At 52.8% G+C, this 16,727-nt stretch overlaps 2 protein-coding genes across 4 annotated transcripts in view; both read left to right on the top strand.

Annotated features, from left to right (window-relative positions):
* TBC1D2 (TBC1 domain family member 2) overlaps window positions 1-2,031 on the top strand; it is a 70,299-nt gene extending 68,268 nt beyond the window's left edge. For 2 of the 3 annotated variants that reach the window (XM_060199108.1, XM_060199111.1), the window contains 2 exons: window positions 107-228; window positions 1,560-2,031. In XM_060199108.1, the coding sequence (XP_060055091.1) occupies window positions 107-228; window positions 1,560-1,761 (324 nt within the window). In that variant the 3' untranslated portion in view covers window positions 1,762-2,031. Of the gene's footprint in view, window positions 1-106; window positions 229-1,225; window positions 1,538-1,559 lie in introns of those variants that run through there. The other variant, XM_060199109.1, reaches the window with a different exon arrangement.
* Window positions 2,032-10,730: 8,699 nt separating this feature from the next.
* The window catches only part of CORO2A (coronin 2A), a 93,553-nt gene continuing 87,556 nt past the window's right edge, over window positions 10,731-16,727 (top strand). Inside the window, exon 1 of the mRNA XM_060199113.1 lies at window positions 10,731-10,954. The gene's annotated coding sequence lies outside the window, so the exon portion shown is untranslated. The remainder of the gene's footprint in view (window positions 10,955-16,727) is intronic.

Consider the following 16,727-nt stretch of genomic DNA (forward strand, 5'->3'; position numbering starts at 1 on the left):
CTGGTCAGGGGCACATCTGGGCTGGCGGGTTCTCCTCTCCCTGGATTCCACCTGGCCCGCCCCCAACCCCATGCCTGAGCTGAGCCCCCACGCCACCCACCCACAGGTGGTGTTCCGCTATGCCCTGGCCATCTTCAAGTACAATGAGGAGGCCATCCTGAGACTGCAGGACAGCCTGGAGATCTACCAGTACATGCGCTTCTTCACCAAGACCATTGGCGACACCCGGTGAGGCCCCGTCTCCCACACCCTGGACAGAGCAAGGGGCTCCTGCTGGGAGCCAAGTGGAAGCTCCTTGGGGAAGCTGATCCCCCATGATAGCTTACAAGTCTCTAAGACCACAGCACCGGCTCAGTGACCTGTCCACCCCTTAACGGCAGTTGCCTTCCATGAAGTTCCGTTTCTTGACATCCATTTCCTGCCCCCTCCCCACACACACACTTGTGCTCTCTGGCCTGCCAATGTGTTCCTTGAATTCCTAGGTGCAGCAGCTCTGGGACTTGGGCTGTGAAGCTCCTGGTTTTACTTAGAAGGCCTCCTGGCCACCTCCACCATCTCCATGGCTTCCTGGCCAACTAGTTTTTATTCTTCATTCGGCTCATGTGCCACCTCCTCCAGAAAGCCTTCTCTGATCACCCTTTCCTTGTTGGTTTAGTGCTTCTAGAGCCCTGAGCTGCTTCCTGCCTCAGTGCCTGACACTTGAAGTATGTTTTGTTTATTTGCTAGTCTGTTTTTGATAGAATGATCACAACAGAAAGTAGCCACAGCATCAAGTTTCCTTCAGTATGGTAGGGCTGGACTTGACCCTGAGTTACATACCTGGCAAGGCAGCTCACTACCCAGGTGTGCTATGTCGCAGATCTGAAATTGTCTTTTTCTTTTTTGCCTCCAGGGTTATTGCTGGGGCTCGGTGCCTGCACTATGAATCCACTGCTCCTAGAGACTATTTTTTCCCTTTTGTTGCCCTTGTTGTTTATCGTTGTTGTTGTTATTGATGTTGTTGTTGGATAGGACAGAGAGAAATGGAGAGAGTAGGGGAAGACAGAGGGGGAGAGAAAGACAGACACCTGCAGACCTGCTTCACCACCTGTGAAGCGACCCCCTGCAGGTGGGGAGCCGGGGGCTTGAACGGGGATCCTTACGCTGGTCCCTGCATTTGCGCCATGTGTGCTTAACCCGCTGTGCCTAGCCCCCTGAAATTGTCTTTTTTTTTATGCTTCTCCAGGGAACGATCTGGGAGTCTCACACATACGTAGCACCACTGGTGGCCTCCTGCCCACCCCTACCCTTTAAATTCTGTATCCTGAGAGAGAAAGAGAGGAGAGCTTCTAATGCCCCACTGCTCCATTCCTGGAGCATTTGCTGGTGATCTCATGTGGTGTCAGGGATGGTGCTCAGGGCCCCATGCACAGAAAGGCGTGTACTCTACCTGCTGCATTGTCTCCCAGCCCTGGAGAGCAAGCTTCCTGAGGGCAGGGACTATTCCCACCGGGGCAGAACAAGAGCTACCAAGTCCAGGCAGGGCAGGTGCACACAGGCCTGACACACTGTCTCCCCAGGAAGCTGACCAGCATCGCCTTCAGCGACATGAACCCCTTTTCTATGAAGCAGCTGCGGCAGCTGCGGGCGGTGCACCGAGAGCGGCTAGAGGCTGAGCTGCGGGAGCTGGAGCGGTTCAAGGCCGAGTACTTAGAGACTCGGGTGTGCCAGGGCCCAGCAGTGCCCGAGGGCTGCGCCAGTGAGGACGAGGGCGAGGCCTGACCCGGCCACCCAGGGCTCCTCCCCAAGTCCCCTCTCTGAGCCTCGGGAACCCGGTGAGGACACAGGACGCTGTCTGCTGTGAAACCATCGACGGCCTCCATCCCGGTGACCTAGGGACGCTGTCCCTTCTGCTCTCCTCCACGGAGCAGGTTGGCACAGGCAAGAGCACAGTGCCAGGAGAGGAACCTCGACCGCCCGCTGTGTTTTATTTGTGTAAAGCGGTGTAAACAGTGGAAGTAGTGGAAACAAAAAGCTTCGGGTTTTGTTGTTGTTGTTGTTGTTAGTTTTTGTTTTTCTACCAGAGCACTGCTCAGCTCTGGCTTATGGTGGTGCAGGGAATTGAACCCGAGACCTCAGAGCCTCAAGCATGAAAGTCCTTTGCAGAACCAACCATTCTGCTGTCTTTCCTGCCCTTGTGCTTGGGAATTGAAGCAACTCTCAATAACCACCTGTCCCTGAGTGAGCCTGTCTTCCTCTTAGGCATCTCTGGTGGGTGTTTCACCCCTGCAGGACCGGGCCCCTCCCTGTTCCCTGGGCAGCCTCGGGGCTCTTTCTGAGAAAACAGCATCTCCCGTGCTGGTGAGCCAGTGCTCAGGCCCAGCTCCCATCCACAGAGACCTGTGTCCTGAGCCTTGTTCTCATTCTCCCCCTGCAGCTCCTTCTGTTTTGGGGGTGCACAGGGGAAACCCCTCTCCACAGTCAGGAGCAACTTGCTGTGGGGGTTGGGAGAGATCCCTGGATCAGGCGCCCCACTTCTGACCTCCCACAGCCATTTCATCATCTAAGGCAAGAAAAGTCACCTCTTCTGCGTCAGTGGGGTGGTTGGGGGTGGGTAGTGGAAGAAAGGCAGGAACAAGGCCAAAGCTGCAGCCTGCTGTGGAGTTGGGGCCAGCTTGGGATAGTCCCTACTGTGTGCAGGAACTCAGTGCCAGCTCTGGGTTCTTCCAGGCTTTGTCAACTGGCAAGCTGCGCGCGCACGCGCACACGCACACGCACGGCTGCACGTATGGCTGACAGCTGCAGTACCTGTAGCCCCACAGCCTGGCTCTGGTTGGATGAACTGGAAGTGGGCAAGGGGTGAGGGGGGACCAGCGACAGGCCTGCTGTCACCCACAGGTGTCGAGTAGAGGGGCTGGTGTCCTCAGCACCCATTTTCTCACACCCTCCCCATACCCAGCGACAGGACAGGTGCTCTGGGCCCCTTCATTCCCACATTCTCATGGGCTACTAGCTGGCCCATGGGACCCCTCCCCTCATTTTTTGTGAATACCCCCACACACTGGGGCTTGATGACCCTTCTCATGTTTGCTGAACTGCTTCCATCTCCTGAGGCCCTTTCAGCCCCGAAGTGTATGCGGTGGGAGGTGGGGAGAGAGAGGGTGACAGCAGCCTGACTTCAGGTTGGGTACTGAGGACACATGGGGCTCAGCCTCTGGGTGCTCCCAGCAGGGTGACAGAAAAGCGGTGCTGGGCCTGAGGCCTGCAGGGCCGGGGATGGCCTTACACTGTCGCAGAGAAGCCAGCACTCCAGGACAGACATGGCAAAACTCGGCCCTCAAACCCGCGACCATGAAATTCAGATTTCTTCCTCATATCCCAGAATAGCAGACTCGGCCAGCACCTTCCAGCCCCTCTGTGGCCCTGCTGCTCCCCTTCCTCTTTCTTCCTCCTTTCCTTTCCCTTGTTTCCTGCCCCTTTCTCCCTTTCCCGCTTCTTCCTCTCTCCCACTTACTCGTCTCTTCATCCCTCCCTCATTTTCCCCGCTCAGAGGGGAAGCTGTGCCCTGAGCTGGGTGCCTGGACGCTCCCTTCCCCACTGCAGGAAGGTGGATGCTCTGCCTTGGGCCCCTTGTTGCTGCCTGGCTGCCCCCACAGAACCACTGAGTGAGTGAGAGTGTAAAAGTATCCACACTCGGAGCCTGCGCCTCCCAGAAGCCGGAGCCTGAACCCACGAGGAAAACTGCTTGGTGTAGAGAGAGCAACTGCTCACTACCAGCTGAGGGGTGAGAAGACCCAGAGGGGTGGGCTCCTCCCAGTCTGCCCAGTCACAGCAGCCGAGAAGTTCAGCTTGCTCAAACTGGAGGCCCTGACTGCAAAGCCAAGGGGACTCCACCCAACTCACCTCGCTTCCTTTGGGACCTCCAACATTTGCCCCAAGGACCCAGGGGAATGGGCAGGTCTGTCCCATGGCTGACGCAGGGCACCTGGGCTGGGCACAAGGACTGCTCCAGGCAAAGAAGGGCAGAGAAGAGAAATGCCCACTGGATTGGGGACTGTGGGGGGGGGGACCTCAGCTCTGAGGCTACTGCCACTCCTAGGAAACCTGCCACCCTCCCCCTGCTTCCCAGAAGGGCCTGTGGGGCCCACCCGGGTGTCAGATTCCCGGCCCTGCACTGCAGCTGTCACCCCCATCCCCAGGGGCTGCTGGCTTCCAGGCTGGGGATCCAATCCTCACAGCCCTGCTTCCTCCCCTGCTGTGTGGGACCCCCTCCTCTGTGCACCCCAACCCCCAGACTTGGCCCCCAGCAAGCCGAGGGCTCCAGTCTTCCAGGTCCCCAGTCCGTTCCATAGGAGAAAGGAGGCTCTCTGAGGCAGAACCCCAAGAATAAAGGCCCCCACCTACCCCAGAGGCAGCAGGGCACACTCCCTCACACAGGTCTCCAGAGCTTGGGGCAACACCTCCCCCCATACTCAGATCCTCTCTCCCCAGACATGGAATCTTCTCTTCGTTGTCGGATCAGCCTCCCATTCTCTCACACCAGTCTGCTCCAGCCGCTGCCCCTACTCCCCACCCCAGTAAAGAAGGGGCTGCGGTGTTCCAGCCCACCCCGGTGGGCAGTCAGGCTTAACAGAAAGTGCTGGCAAATTGGCCGTCTTTGTGTAGTCAGTTAGCTGGGAACCCCCAGATAGGCTGTCCCTGCTCTGGGCTCACTTTCCCCCAGGAGTGAAGAGGCTGTCGGGAGATAGCCTTCCTCAAATGGACCAGGATTAGGAGGGAAGGACACGTGCTGGCAGGTGGGCGTGTGTGGCGTCCCCAGAAGGGGTCTTGGTTACATCCTGTGCAGAGGCCTCCAATGGTGTCTGCCTGGGCCAGCAGTCCATATGGCCACCCCAGAGAGGTGCCGGTCAAGCCAGACTTTCCCCAAACACAGTCCCGGCTACACATTGACTTGCCATAGGCCAGGAAGCTGCAAGTAGGTGTGGAAAGGCAGCTGCAGAGGCATTTGAGAAGGGGAAGGGTGCTGGTGCTGACCTGGGAGAAGGGACTCAGCCATTTAGAGAAGGGTGTGAGAGGATCAGGGGAGAGGGTGCTTGGTGGAGGGGACTGTGGGGTTAGCACAGAAGTGTGATAACACAAGGGGTGTGGGGCTCACAGAGATGCCGACCCAAGCCCTGGGTGAGCTGCCTTCACCTGAGGGTGAGGGAAATTATGGTGCCCAGTCCCAGATGTAATAAAAAATAAAGGCAATATTGAATAATAAGCATAAAGAACTCCACATACTGTTCTGGTTTTCCCATATACCTTTTAAAAATTTATTTATTTATTCCCTTTGATTGTCTTTGTTTTATTGTTGTAGTTATTGTTATTATTGATGTTGTTGTTGGACAAGACAGAGAGAAATGGAGAGAGGAGGGAAAGACAGAGGGGGAGAGAAAGACAGACACCTGCAGATCTGCTTCACCGCTTGTGAAACGACTCCCCTTGCAGGTGGGGAGCCAGGGGCTCGAACCGGGATCCTTATGCTTCACACTACATGCACTTAACCTGCTGTGCTACCGCCCAACTCCCCCCATATACCTTTTTTTAAAAATTCTTTTTTCTTTTTTTTTTTTGAGCATTGCTCAGCTCTAATTTATGATGGTTCAGGAGACTGAACTTGGGGCTTTGTAGCCTTCAGGCATGAATAGTCTTTTTTGCAAGACCATTATGCTATCTCCCCTGCACATCCATGTATTATTTGAAACATCAAATACCCTTTTTGTTGTTGTATAAAGCATTTCACTTACTGGGCTTTTGGGAAAATATGACCCCCTCACCATTGCTGCACCTGAGCCGCTCACCCAAAGTGGTTTTGCTTTTGTCAACATCTGCTGGCTCGTTCTCTGGACACCTCTGAAGAACCAGCTGTTTCTGTGGAAGTTAGAAAGAAACCCCTTTTTGAGAAGTGTGCAGATTGTTTCTATATGCCCAGAGAAGCTCTATTCACTCTACATTTTCATCAGTATTCATCTTTGCAAGTTCACTGGTAACTTGTTTTGCTTTGGTGTGTGTGTGGCGGTGTGTGTGTTGGGGGGGGGGGTTGTGTGTGTTAACTGGCTGTGTGAAATACACCCCAGGGCTTTTTGTCCTCTTAGTTTGTTCTTGGCTATTATTGCCATTATCACGGGTAGAATCATGCAGCCTGTCTGTCAGACTCCAGGTGATGCCTTCTGCATGCATGGGATTCAGCCCACTTAAAAAAAATTACGTATGTATTATGAGAGAGGAGAGACAGAGGGCAAGCACACTGCTCAGAGCTGACGTACAGTGATGCCAAGAATTGAACTGGTGGCTTCTGGGAGCAAGTCAGTGCTCTAACAAGCCTGACCAAGTCTCCAGGGTGAAGGCTTCCAGACCTCAGCAGGCTCTAGGTAAGCAGGGAGTGCACACACCTCTGGGCAGGCATGTGGTCCAATTAACCATGAACACCAAATGTCTGTCCTGAGAAGATAGCCAGGATCCCTCAAGTACTTAGCTGCTCATGTTTCTGTAAAATGGGATGCCAGTTATGATTAAGGGTAGAGAAGATTACATGATTATGCAAACAGACACTCATGCCTGAAGCTCTGAGGTCCTGGGTTCAGAGTTTTCCTCTTTTTTTTTTTTTCTCTCCTTCCCCTTCTCCTTCTACCAGAGCACTGCTCAGCTTTGGTTCACAGTGGCTTGGGAACCTGGGACATTGGGCGCCTCCACCATAAGAGTCTCTTTACCTAACCATTATGCTATCTACCCCTACTCTAAGGTCCCAGGTTCAATCCCTCGAACCATCATAAACCAGAGCTGAGCAGTGATTTTGGTAAAATTAATAAAAAATAAAAATAAGGGGCCGAGTGGTGGTGTGTTGGTATGCATGAGACCCCTTCTGTTTCATTTGGTTTAAATCCCCCCTGCTTAACACTATTTTATTTACATAACCGCTGTTAACAAGCACCTCCCTCCAGGGCATTGGTTCAATCCCCAGTTTCATGATATGTTTTTGCTCCACCCCCCTCCTTGTCACACCCTGATCCCTTCTTTATCACACCCTGATTTTCACCAGTCACTTTTCTCTCCATCCTCTCTATGTCACATCCTGTTTCCACCTTACTTGGCAAGTATATATAAAGACAGCATTGTGAGTTTTACTGTACTTTACCTTGAGTTTAGCTTAGCTCGGCTTAGATTGTGCTGCGTCCTGCATGAATAAAGAAATACTGCCTACAGCTCAACCATAAGTCCCTGGTCGTCTGTTACCCGCCCGTGAAGCCAGCCCGGTGAAAACAACATAACCCAGCAAAAACAACATATGGTGCCCGAACTGGGACTGAAATAAGCCCTGAAACATGGACCGGCATCAACGTGGGACCCTACCCACCCATCGTCCAGATAAGTAAACTTGGCTACCCATCCACCATGGGTTGCCTTTCTACTTATGGAGAGGTTTGCCAAAGCCTCTACTGTTTCATCATGAGACAGTTACTCTGTCTCTGGAACATTTTACTCTGGGCCACATTTCGGTTCCCTGACTGGGAACTTTGGTTTCTTATGACCGGGATCATAGAGCTTGGGAGATGCACGGAGATTTCTCCTTGGACTTTCTGGATTCCCTCTCCCATGTTTTCTGAGGAAAAGGACTACATTTTGCTCCGGGCCACAGTTTGGCTCTTTATGACTGTGATCGTAGACCTTGGGATATGCATGGGGATTTCCCCTGGGACTTTCGGGACTTCTCGAATGTTTCCCGTGGAGAAGGACTACTCTAATTTGAAGAGCATTCTCGAGTACCCTGGCAGTTCCCAAGTATGGAGACATGTGGTTAGTTCTACTCTCCTGATTGGATTCTTTCTTCGATGGAAAGACACTTTTAAAAATGGGTGCCTGAAGCAATCCAGCAGGAACAGTCCGAAGCACCCTAAATGGAATTTCGAGGAGCTTTTTGAACTAGGACGCCCTCCGGGGATTCTTAATCCTACATGGTGAGATCTTGATAATCTGGTTCAAGTTGCGTTTCATAAGAGAATGATTTGAATGACTGAATTTTTGTTTGACATTGACTTAAAAAAAAATGCTGGACGCAGCCATGATTTCTAGAGACATCCAGAAACAATTCAAAAATTGTTTTTTCCCTCCTTTGATTTCTCTTTTACATCTTGACATGATTCTGAAACGTTTAATCCTGAAAACTGTATGAGTTATGGGTGGGGCAGATAGTGCAATGATTATGTTAATTATTCTCATGCCTGAGGCTTTTAACCGTGGTTCTTCTGTTTACCTTTCCACATTTTATTGAGTTTAAACTGTTTAAACAACCTTAAAATCATACTAGAAAGGACTTCCAATTATAATAGAGTTATCAATTATAGTAAACTTCTAATCTGCTACAAGTTTTGTTCAACAAGTAAGTGAATTTCAGCTGTCAAAGTCTTCACATGAAAAAGCATCTACTCAAATGGAATTCCTGGAAATCCATTTGGATCCGGTTCTCTGACATCGCCCCCGAAAACCAATGATGAGACCTGGCACGACCTGAAGAAACAGATTCACAGACTCCAAAGATCACTCTCTACAGAAAAGCAGAATTCAGGTGGCCGACATTCCCCATCGAGACAGACATACAGCGTTTCATCCCTTGGCATTTTCTTCTGTGGTCAGCTACTTTGGACTGACACCTCCATCGGACTTACTGGTACACACTGCTGTGTTTCTCAAAGACTAACTTCAGCCAGTTGCCTTGAAACTTTATAGACCATGTCCCCTCGCCTGCAGGCTCTGTCCCAGAGGCAGAAAGCTCCCCCTCCTTATTAGGTTATGCCCACAGAGGCATGAAGCGCCCCAAGAGGCAAGAGATGCCCACAGAGGCAGGAAACGCCCTTTGAGGCAAGAGATGCCCCCAGAGGCATGAAGCATTCCCAGAGGCAAGAAATGCCCTTTGAGGCAAGAGATGCCCCCAGAGGCATGAAGCATTCCCAGAGGCAAGAAATGCCCTTTCGCCTGCTAGGCCTTGCCCTTTGAGGCAAGAAAAGCTCCACTTGACATCACACTGGTTATTGCTGCTCGCCTATTTTGTTTTCCATGTTATATGCCAGTTCTTTTGAAAACGCCTGTACGATATACGTTTCTGTTCACCCCATAATGGCCATTAGTTAAAAAGAAAGGGGGAATTGTTGGTATGCATGAGACCCCTTCTGTTTCATTTGGTTTAAATCCCCCCTGCTTAACACTATTTTATTTACATAACCGCTGTTAACAAGCACCTCCCTCCAGGGCATTGGTTCAATCCCCAGTTTCATGATATGTTTTTGCTCCACCCCCCTCCTTGTCACACCCTGATCCCTTCTTTATCACACCCTGATTTTCACCAGTCACTTTTCTCTCCATCCTCTCTATGTCACATCCTGTTTCCACCTTACTTGGCAAGTATATATAAAGACAGCATTGTGAGTTTTACTGTACTTTACCTTGAGTTTAGCTTAGCTCGGCTTAGATTGTGCTGCGTCCTGCATGAATAAAGAAATACTGCCTACAGCTCAACCATAAGTCCCTGGTCGTCTGTTACCCGCCCGTGAAGCCAGCCCGGTGAAAACAACATAACCCAGCAAAAACAACAGTGGTGCACCTGGTTGAGCGCACAATTACAATATGCACAGACCCGTGTTCAAGAACCTCCCCCCCCCCCCGCCCCTACCTGCAGAAGGGAAGCTTCACGAGTGGTGGCGCAGGTCTCTCTGTCTCTCTCCATCTCTCCCTTCCCTCTCGATTTCTGGCTGTCTCTAGTCAATAAGTAATTAAATATTTAAATAATAAAAGATGAAAAGAAAAATGCTATTAGGATTAAATTACACACACACACATAATAGAAAAATAGTATTCGCTCAGCAAATACATACACCAGGCACTGTCCTCCGCCCTCCAGATACTGAACAAAGTAGAGGCAGTGTGGTGGAGTAGCTATGAACTTAGAGGCAAAGCTGCCTGGGGCTGACCTAAAGCGAGACACTTAACCTCTCTGCACCTCCCCTTGTGTGTCAAGCAGGTAACAGTGTCACCTCAGAGGCTTGTGTGACGATGAAATGAGGTAGCCCGTCCCGGGGACCTAGCACAATGCCCCCCCCCCCCCCCCCCCCCGTGCTCAGAAGCCCGAGCGCCTGGTCAGCAGCGCCCTCTCCCGGCTGTGCGAGGAGGAGGGAATCCTCCCGGAGCGCGCGGCCCGCGGGCAGGTCCCCGGGGCGGCCACGCCTGGAGCCACCGGCGCCTGCACCCCAGTGGCGGGCGGGCTGTGCGCGCTTTCGCCGCCCGGGGAATTAGACCGTCTCGGCTGATTCCCAAACAGTCCTCAGTGGCAGACACGGCCCCTGTTTGCATTTCACCAAGCGGGGTCCGGAGCGATCGAGTCCCTCGCAGACACGGCCCCTGTTTGCATTTCACCAAGCGGGGTCCGGGGCGATCGAGTCCCTCGCAGACACGGCCCCTGTTTGCATTTCACCAAGCGGGGTCCGGGGCGATCGAGTCCCTCGCAGACACGGTCCCCGTTTGCATTTCACCAAGCTGGGGGCTCGGGGGAGGGACTGAGGCCCCGGGCGCCGCCACGAGGAAGCGGGGCCGTGCAGCCGGCGGGGTGTGATCGTCCAGCCTCGGCGCGGGGGCCCGGCGGCCCTCCCCGGCCACTGCGGCGTGTGCGCGCCCGGAGACCCGCCCGGGGGGCAGCGGCGCGGCGGCGGCTGGGTGGGGACGCGGCGGGCGGGGTGGCCTGCGAGGACCCGCGGGGCGCTCGGGCGGGGCTTGTGCCAGCCCCCCGCCCCGCCCCCCTGCCCCGCCCGCGGGGCTGCGGGAGGAGGAAGCGGCTGCGCTGAGCGCGGGGACTCGGCGGGCGGGCGGCGAGGAGCGCAGAGCGGGAGCCGGAGCCGCCGCCGCCGCCGCCGCCGCCGCCGCCGCCACCTGCGCGGCCGTCTCCAAGGTAGGGCGACCCCGCGCCGCCGTGTGCGCGCCCCGGGGAGGGATGCTGGGCCCGGAGAGCCGCAGGGGACTCGGTTTCCAACCCCGCCGCGTGGCCTCAACCCCAAGCACCGCTCCTCTTCTGGCCTCAGTTTCTCCAGCGCTAGAGCCAGGCAGGCACCGCGGCGGCCTCTCGCTCGCCTGTGGGGAGGGGCCTCCCCAAGGTCCAGGTTCCCCGCCTGCACCGCCCACCCTGCGCGGGGGAGTGCTGCCTCCACCGCCTTCACCCCCTGCAGGCCGGCGACCAGCTGGGGCCCAGCTCCCCCTTTTGGTAAATGAGATATAGGGGACGACCCCCCACACACACACACACCCTGCCCCCAGGTCCCCCAGGTCCCCCAGGTCCCCGCAGAGCTGGCCTGGATGTGAGGGTGGGGCGGTCAGGGCAGAGCCTTCTCCACCTGGAGATCTGGGGCTGGCGAGCCTGCAGCTAGAGAAAGGTGTCTGTGTGTGGTGTGTGTGGTGTGTGGTGTGTGGTGGTGGTGGTGGTGGGGAACCTGGGCTGCAGACCTGATTGAGGGAATACTGCGGACTCCTTGCGCTTCCGGGCCCCTCCAGGTGGGGTAGGGCTGACTCATCCCGTAGCGCCGGACCCCAGAGGCAACAGTGTGAGTAGTGGGTCTGGGCCAGACTAAGCCGTGTGTGAGGGGGAGAGAACCACTGGCTCCTGATCCAGCCCCGCCACGGACTCTGCAAGGCCTTACCGCCCGCCGGGTGGCCGCTCCTTGTGATGGGGAGCTCTGTGGCTGTAAACAGATGGAGGCTGCCGGTGGTGCTTGGGGCGCATGTGTCTCCTCCTTTCTCAGCCTGGGGTAAGAATCTCCTCCCTTCATTCTCTTGAGCTCCAACCAAACAGCTCCCAAGTGCAGCACTGTTTCTTGAGCCAGAGTCGGAGGGAGCCAGGGCAGGCCGAGGGAGGCTGAGCTGTAGGTCTGGGAAGCCCGCCTGTGTCAAGACTGAATCCCCTTCCAGTGTATCTTTGGCTGCCTGGGAGATCTGGAGTGAGAGGCAGAGCTCACAGTTGCTCTCCAGGCCTTTCCTGCACATGGCTTTTCTTCCGACTCCTGTTGCTTGCCCTGATGGAGGGCGTCGTTTCTGGGATCCGTCTAGATCTTCTGTTTCTCACTTCTCCCCTTCATGACCGGGCCCTCACCCAGACGCTTGCTTACTAGCTGAAAGGAGGGAGGGGCGGGCGGTGAGCTGTGTCATCAGAGCCATGGGTGGGGGTGAGCCGCCTTGGACTGCAAGTCTGGGGTTTCAGAGCTGAAGTACAGTGACCTTGGCCTTGCCTTGTGGCCATGGTGGAACTGCACACAGCTTGGAGTTAAACCACAAATGAGTGTTATTATCCCGTCATAAAAGCAGACTAAGTATACGTGCTGTTCCTCGAGCCTGGCTGCAGCGCAGAGGCCTAAGTGCTACCTGGGTGTCCTGTCATCTGCACACGTGTATAATCTGGGACCCACTTTCCTCTGAGTGCCCGATGCTTTAGTCTGGCTCAGGAGCATGGCAGATTCTGGCTGTTAAAAAAAGCCACCCTGTGCTAAGAATTTAACCATGGAATTATGGAGTGGTGAAGCAGAAAAAAATGTTTAAGGAAGCATCATGGTTATGCAAAGGACACAAGTAGCTTCCCTGGTTCAGTCCCTGGCACCACCACAACCCAGAAATGAGAAGTGGTCTGGTTAAGAAAATGTTTTTTTTGAATATTCTCATCCAAACCCCTCCTTTTACAGGTAGATAGGCACCCCTATCTGCAGAGAGAATAACTTGCCAGATGTCACTCAGCATACCAGCAGCTAAGCCCAGAGTTTACTTTGCTTACGGAAAGTTATGGATGGACTGGAGAGACAGCATAATAGTTATGCAAAAGATGTTCGAGCAGGGAGTCGGGCGGTAGCACAGTGGCGCAAAGTGCAAGGACTGGCATAAGGATCCCGGTTCGAGCCCCTGGCTCCCCACCTGCAGGGGAGTCGCTTCACAGGCGGTGAAGCAGGTCTGTAGTTGTCTCTCTGTCTCTCTTCCTCTCTATCTCCCCTTCTCTCTCAATTTCTCTCTGTCTCTATCCAATAACAAATAAAGAAAAAAGAAAAATATCTTTAAAAAATAAATACATTTTAAAAAAAGATGTTTGAGCAAGAAGTAGCAGAGGTTCTGTCCTCAGCACCACCACAAATGCTCTGCTGTCTCGCCCTCTCTCTCTCTCCTTCTCTCATTAAAGTAAAATAAATGAAGTGTGAAATGTTTTTTTAAAGAAAACATCATGCATACGTGACAGCAATCTGTCCCTATAAAATAAGCAGGAACAAATTCAGAAGAAAAAGGTGTTTCTGGTAACAGAGCTGTTGGAATTCTCTGACAGCATTTGGCATTACAGAGCATCCTGACAGCCTGTTACTGAAGTCCGTAGAAGTGCCTTTGCCTCCTGGCTCTCGGCTTTAAGGACTTTACTCTGAGGAAGTAACTATAGAAAGGCAGGTATAATCCTACTTACTGTAAGAAATCGGTTTATTGTCAGGAAGCCTTGGGTGTTTCACATGAGGCTGACAACATTTTATTCGAAAAGTATTCCTTGAAAAGTAGTGGCTTTGGGGACCTTGAAGTAGGGCGCCAGGCTAGGTGCGCTCAGCGCGAAGTGCAAGGACCAGCGTAAGGATCCAGGTTTGACTCCCCACCTGCAGGGGAGTCACTTCACAGGCGGTGAAGCAGGTCTGTATGTGTCTATCTTTCTCTCCCCCTCTTGTCTTGCCTCCTCTCTCGTTTTCTCTCTGTCCTAGCCAACGACAACAACAATAACTGCAACAACAACAAATGGAAAAAATGGCCTCCAGGAGCAGTGGATTCGTAGGGCAGGCTCTGAGCCCCGGCGATAACCTGAAGGCAAAAAAAATAATAATTATAAAAGTAGTGGTTTTTCTGGGCCAGCAAAATAGCTCATTTGGTTAGTGCATTGCCTTGTACATTTTCTCTCTCTCTCTCTCTCTCTAAAGAAGTCAATACAGAGCTGTGAAGCCCCAGTGTTGATAAACTAACAAATAAAAGTGGCACTAAAGTTTACGTTGCCAGTGTCTGGCCAGCATGGAAGCAGAGGAAAGGCCTGGAGACCAAAGTCAGGAGGCATAGAGTCCAAAATGAGCTTCCCTCCGATCCCTTCTGTGACCCTGCACTTTACCCTTTGAGAACCTCACCTTCCCCATCTGTGAGAAGGGACAGACTCAGTCCTTGCTGAATCTCAGCTGACAACCCATGTTCCAGACTTAGCAAATCTTGGCAACTGTACTCTTATCAGAAGGAGCAGTGACCTCAGTGATAACCAGAGAAGGTTCCAGCCTTCCATCCCCATGGTTAGAAGCAACCAGCTTCTGTCTCATGGGAAGGGGCTTCAGCCTCAGGCTTTTGTTATTTGTGAATGGCCAGTCAGGGTCTGGATTATTTTAGAGTAATGTGCGTTTTTGTTTTTGTCTTTATCAATTATCAGGGGACAGGGCCAGCTGGCTATTTAGGGAGACCCCCTACTTGTTATTTTAAGTCTGTAGATTCTACCTTGCCCTTTTCACCAAGACGAGAGGTGCTGTGCAGTCACAGCCTGTTCCGATCGGCCCAGAATAGATGGATTCGCTGCTGTGGACAGACACGTCTCGGGCATGACTGTGTACTAGGCCCCGGAGTTGTCTCCCCGGGCTGGCAGGCTGGCACAGGAAACCCATGTACTGTGTGTGCTGTGGCCAACACCTGACCTTTTTTGACTTACCAGGAAAAAAAGACATTATCATATAGTTCAGTCTAAATGCAAAAGGTATGATTTAAAAACCATGCTCCCTGCCTTAGAGAAGAGTGACAGGGTGTGGTGGGCCTATGCAAGTGTGACTGGGCTGGTGGTGGCACACCAGGCTGAGCTCATATGTTACCGTGTTCAAAGATCCAGGTTCAAGCCCCAGTCCCCACCTGCAGTGGGGAAGCAGGGCTGCAGGTGTCTCTTTCTCTCTCCCCTCAGTATCACTGTTCTGTCAAATAAAGGAGAAAAAGGGGGGTCGGGCGGTAGCGCAGCAGGTTAAGCGCACGTGGTACAAAGCGCAAGGACTGGGAGTAAGGATCCCAGTTTGAGCCCCCGGCTCCCCACCTGCAGGGGAGTCGCTTCACAGGTGGTGAAGCAGGTCTGCAGGTGTCTGTCTTTCTCTCCCCCTCTCTGTCTTCCCCTCCTGTCTCCATTTCTCTCTGTCCTATCCAACAACAACGATAATACTAACCACAACAATGATAAAAACAACCAGGGCAATAAAAGAGAAAAATGGCCTCCAGGAGCAGTGGATTCATGGTGTAGGCACCGAGCCCAGCAATAACCCTGGAGGCAAAAAGAAAGAAAGAAAGAAAGAAAGAAAGAAAGAAAGAAAGAAAGAAAGAAAGAAAGGGAGAGAGAAAGAAAGAAGAAAGAAAGAGAGAGAAAAAGAGAAAGACCACTGGGAGCAGTAGATTCATAATGCAGGCACCAAGCCCCAGTGACAGTCCTGGTGGCAATTTAAAAAAAAAGTGTGATTATAAATGTGGAGAAAGGGGAAAGGATGGAGGAGCCTGGCCTTTGAGGAATCAGTACTGATGCTGATACCATTACTAACAATAGCAAGCGTTTATGGAGTGCTTAGCACCTGCCGGGCTCTGTTGTAAGAGCTTTGTCTCATTCAACTAGTTATTCACTTAGTTATTAAATGCCTGCATTGTGCTAGGCATTTTATAGGTAGTGGTGATGCGGGTCTTGAAACTAAACAAAAAATGGGAGCTGGGCAGTGGCGCACCCAGTTAAGCGCACATAGTGCTAAGCGCAAGGACACACGCAAGGATTCAGGTTCGAATCCCCGGCTCCCCACCTGCAGGGGGATGCTTCATGAGCAGTGAGGCAGGTCTACAGGTGTCTGTCTTTCTCTCTCCCTCTGTCTCCCCTCCTCTCAATTTCTGTCTTGTCCAGTAAAATGGAAAAAAACTATGGCTGCCAGGAGCAGTGGCACCTAGCCCCAGAGATAACCCTGGAGGAAAAAAAAAAAAGAGTGAATAAAACAGGCCAGAAACAATATGCCCCTCAAGTCTGCGGTCTTATTTCTTAGTGTTGACCTGAAATGAATCCAGGATGTCACATACACACAATACCATATGCAGCCTCCCTGGTTCTTTTTTTTTTTTTTGCCTCCAGGGTTATTGCTGGGGCTCAGTAACTGCACCATGAATCCACTGCTCCTGGAGGCCATTTTTCCCCCTTTTGTTGCCCTTGTTGTTGTAGCCTTTTTGTGGTTATTATTGTTATTGTTGATGCCATTCGTTGTTGGATAGGACAGAGAGAAATGGAGAGAGGAGGGGAAGACAGAGGGAGAGAGAAAGACAGATACCTGCAGACCTGCAGGTGGGGAGCCAGGGGCTCGAACTGGGATCCTTATGCCGGTCCTTGCGCCTGGCACCACGTGCGCTTAACCCGATGCGTCACTGCCTGCCCCCCCCCTTTTTTTTAAGGAGAAACGTCACATCACCCCTCCACTGTGGACCCCACCCCACCCCTTGCACCCCATGCTGTCCTTGGTGCTTAGTTGTTGCAGTCTAATAAGAAAAAAAGGACAGGCCAGGAGAAAGCTGTCCTAGTAGAGTGTATCTTCCACCATGCACAAGGCTCTGCATTCAAGCCCCAGAACCAGATGGGGGGGGGGGGAGCACCACAGACCTGAGGGAGGCTACATGGAGGGAAGAGAGGTGTC

This window comes from Erinaceus europaeus, chromosome 10, assembly GCF_950295315.1.
Source record: "Erinaceus europaeus chromosome 10, mEriEur2.1, whole genome shotgun sequence".
NCBI classification, from domain to species: domain Eukaryota; kingdom Metazoa; phylum Chordata; class Mammalia; order Eulipotyphla; family Erinaceidae; genus Erinaceus; species Erinaceus europaeus.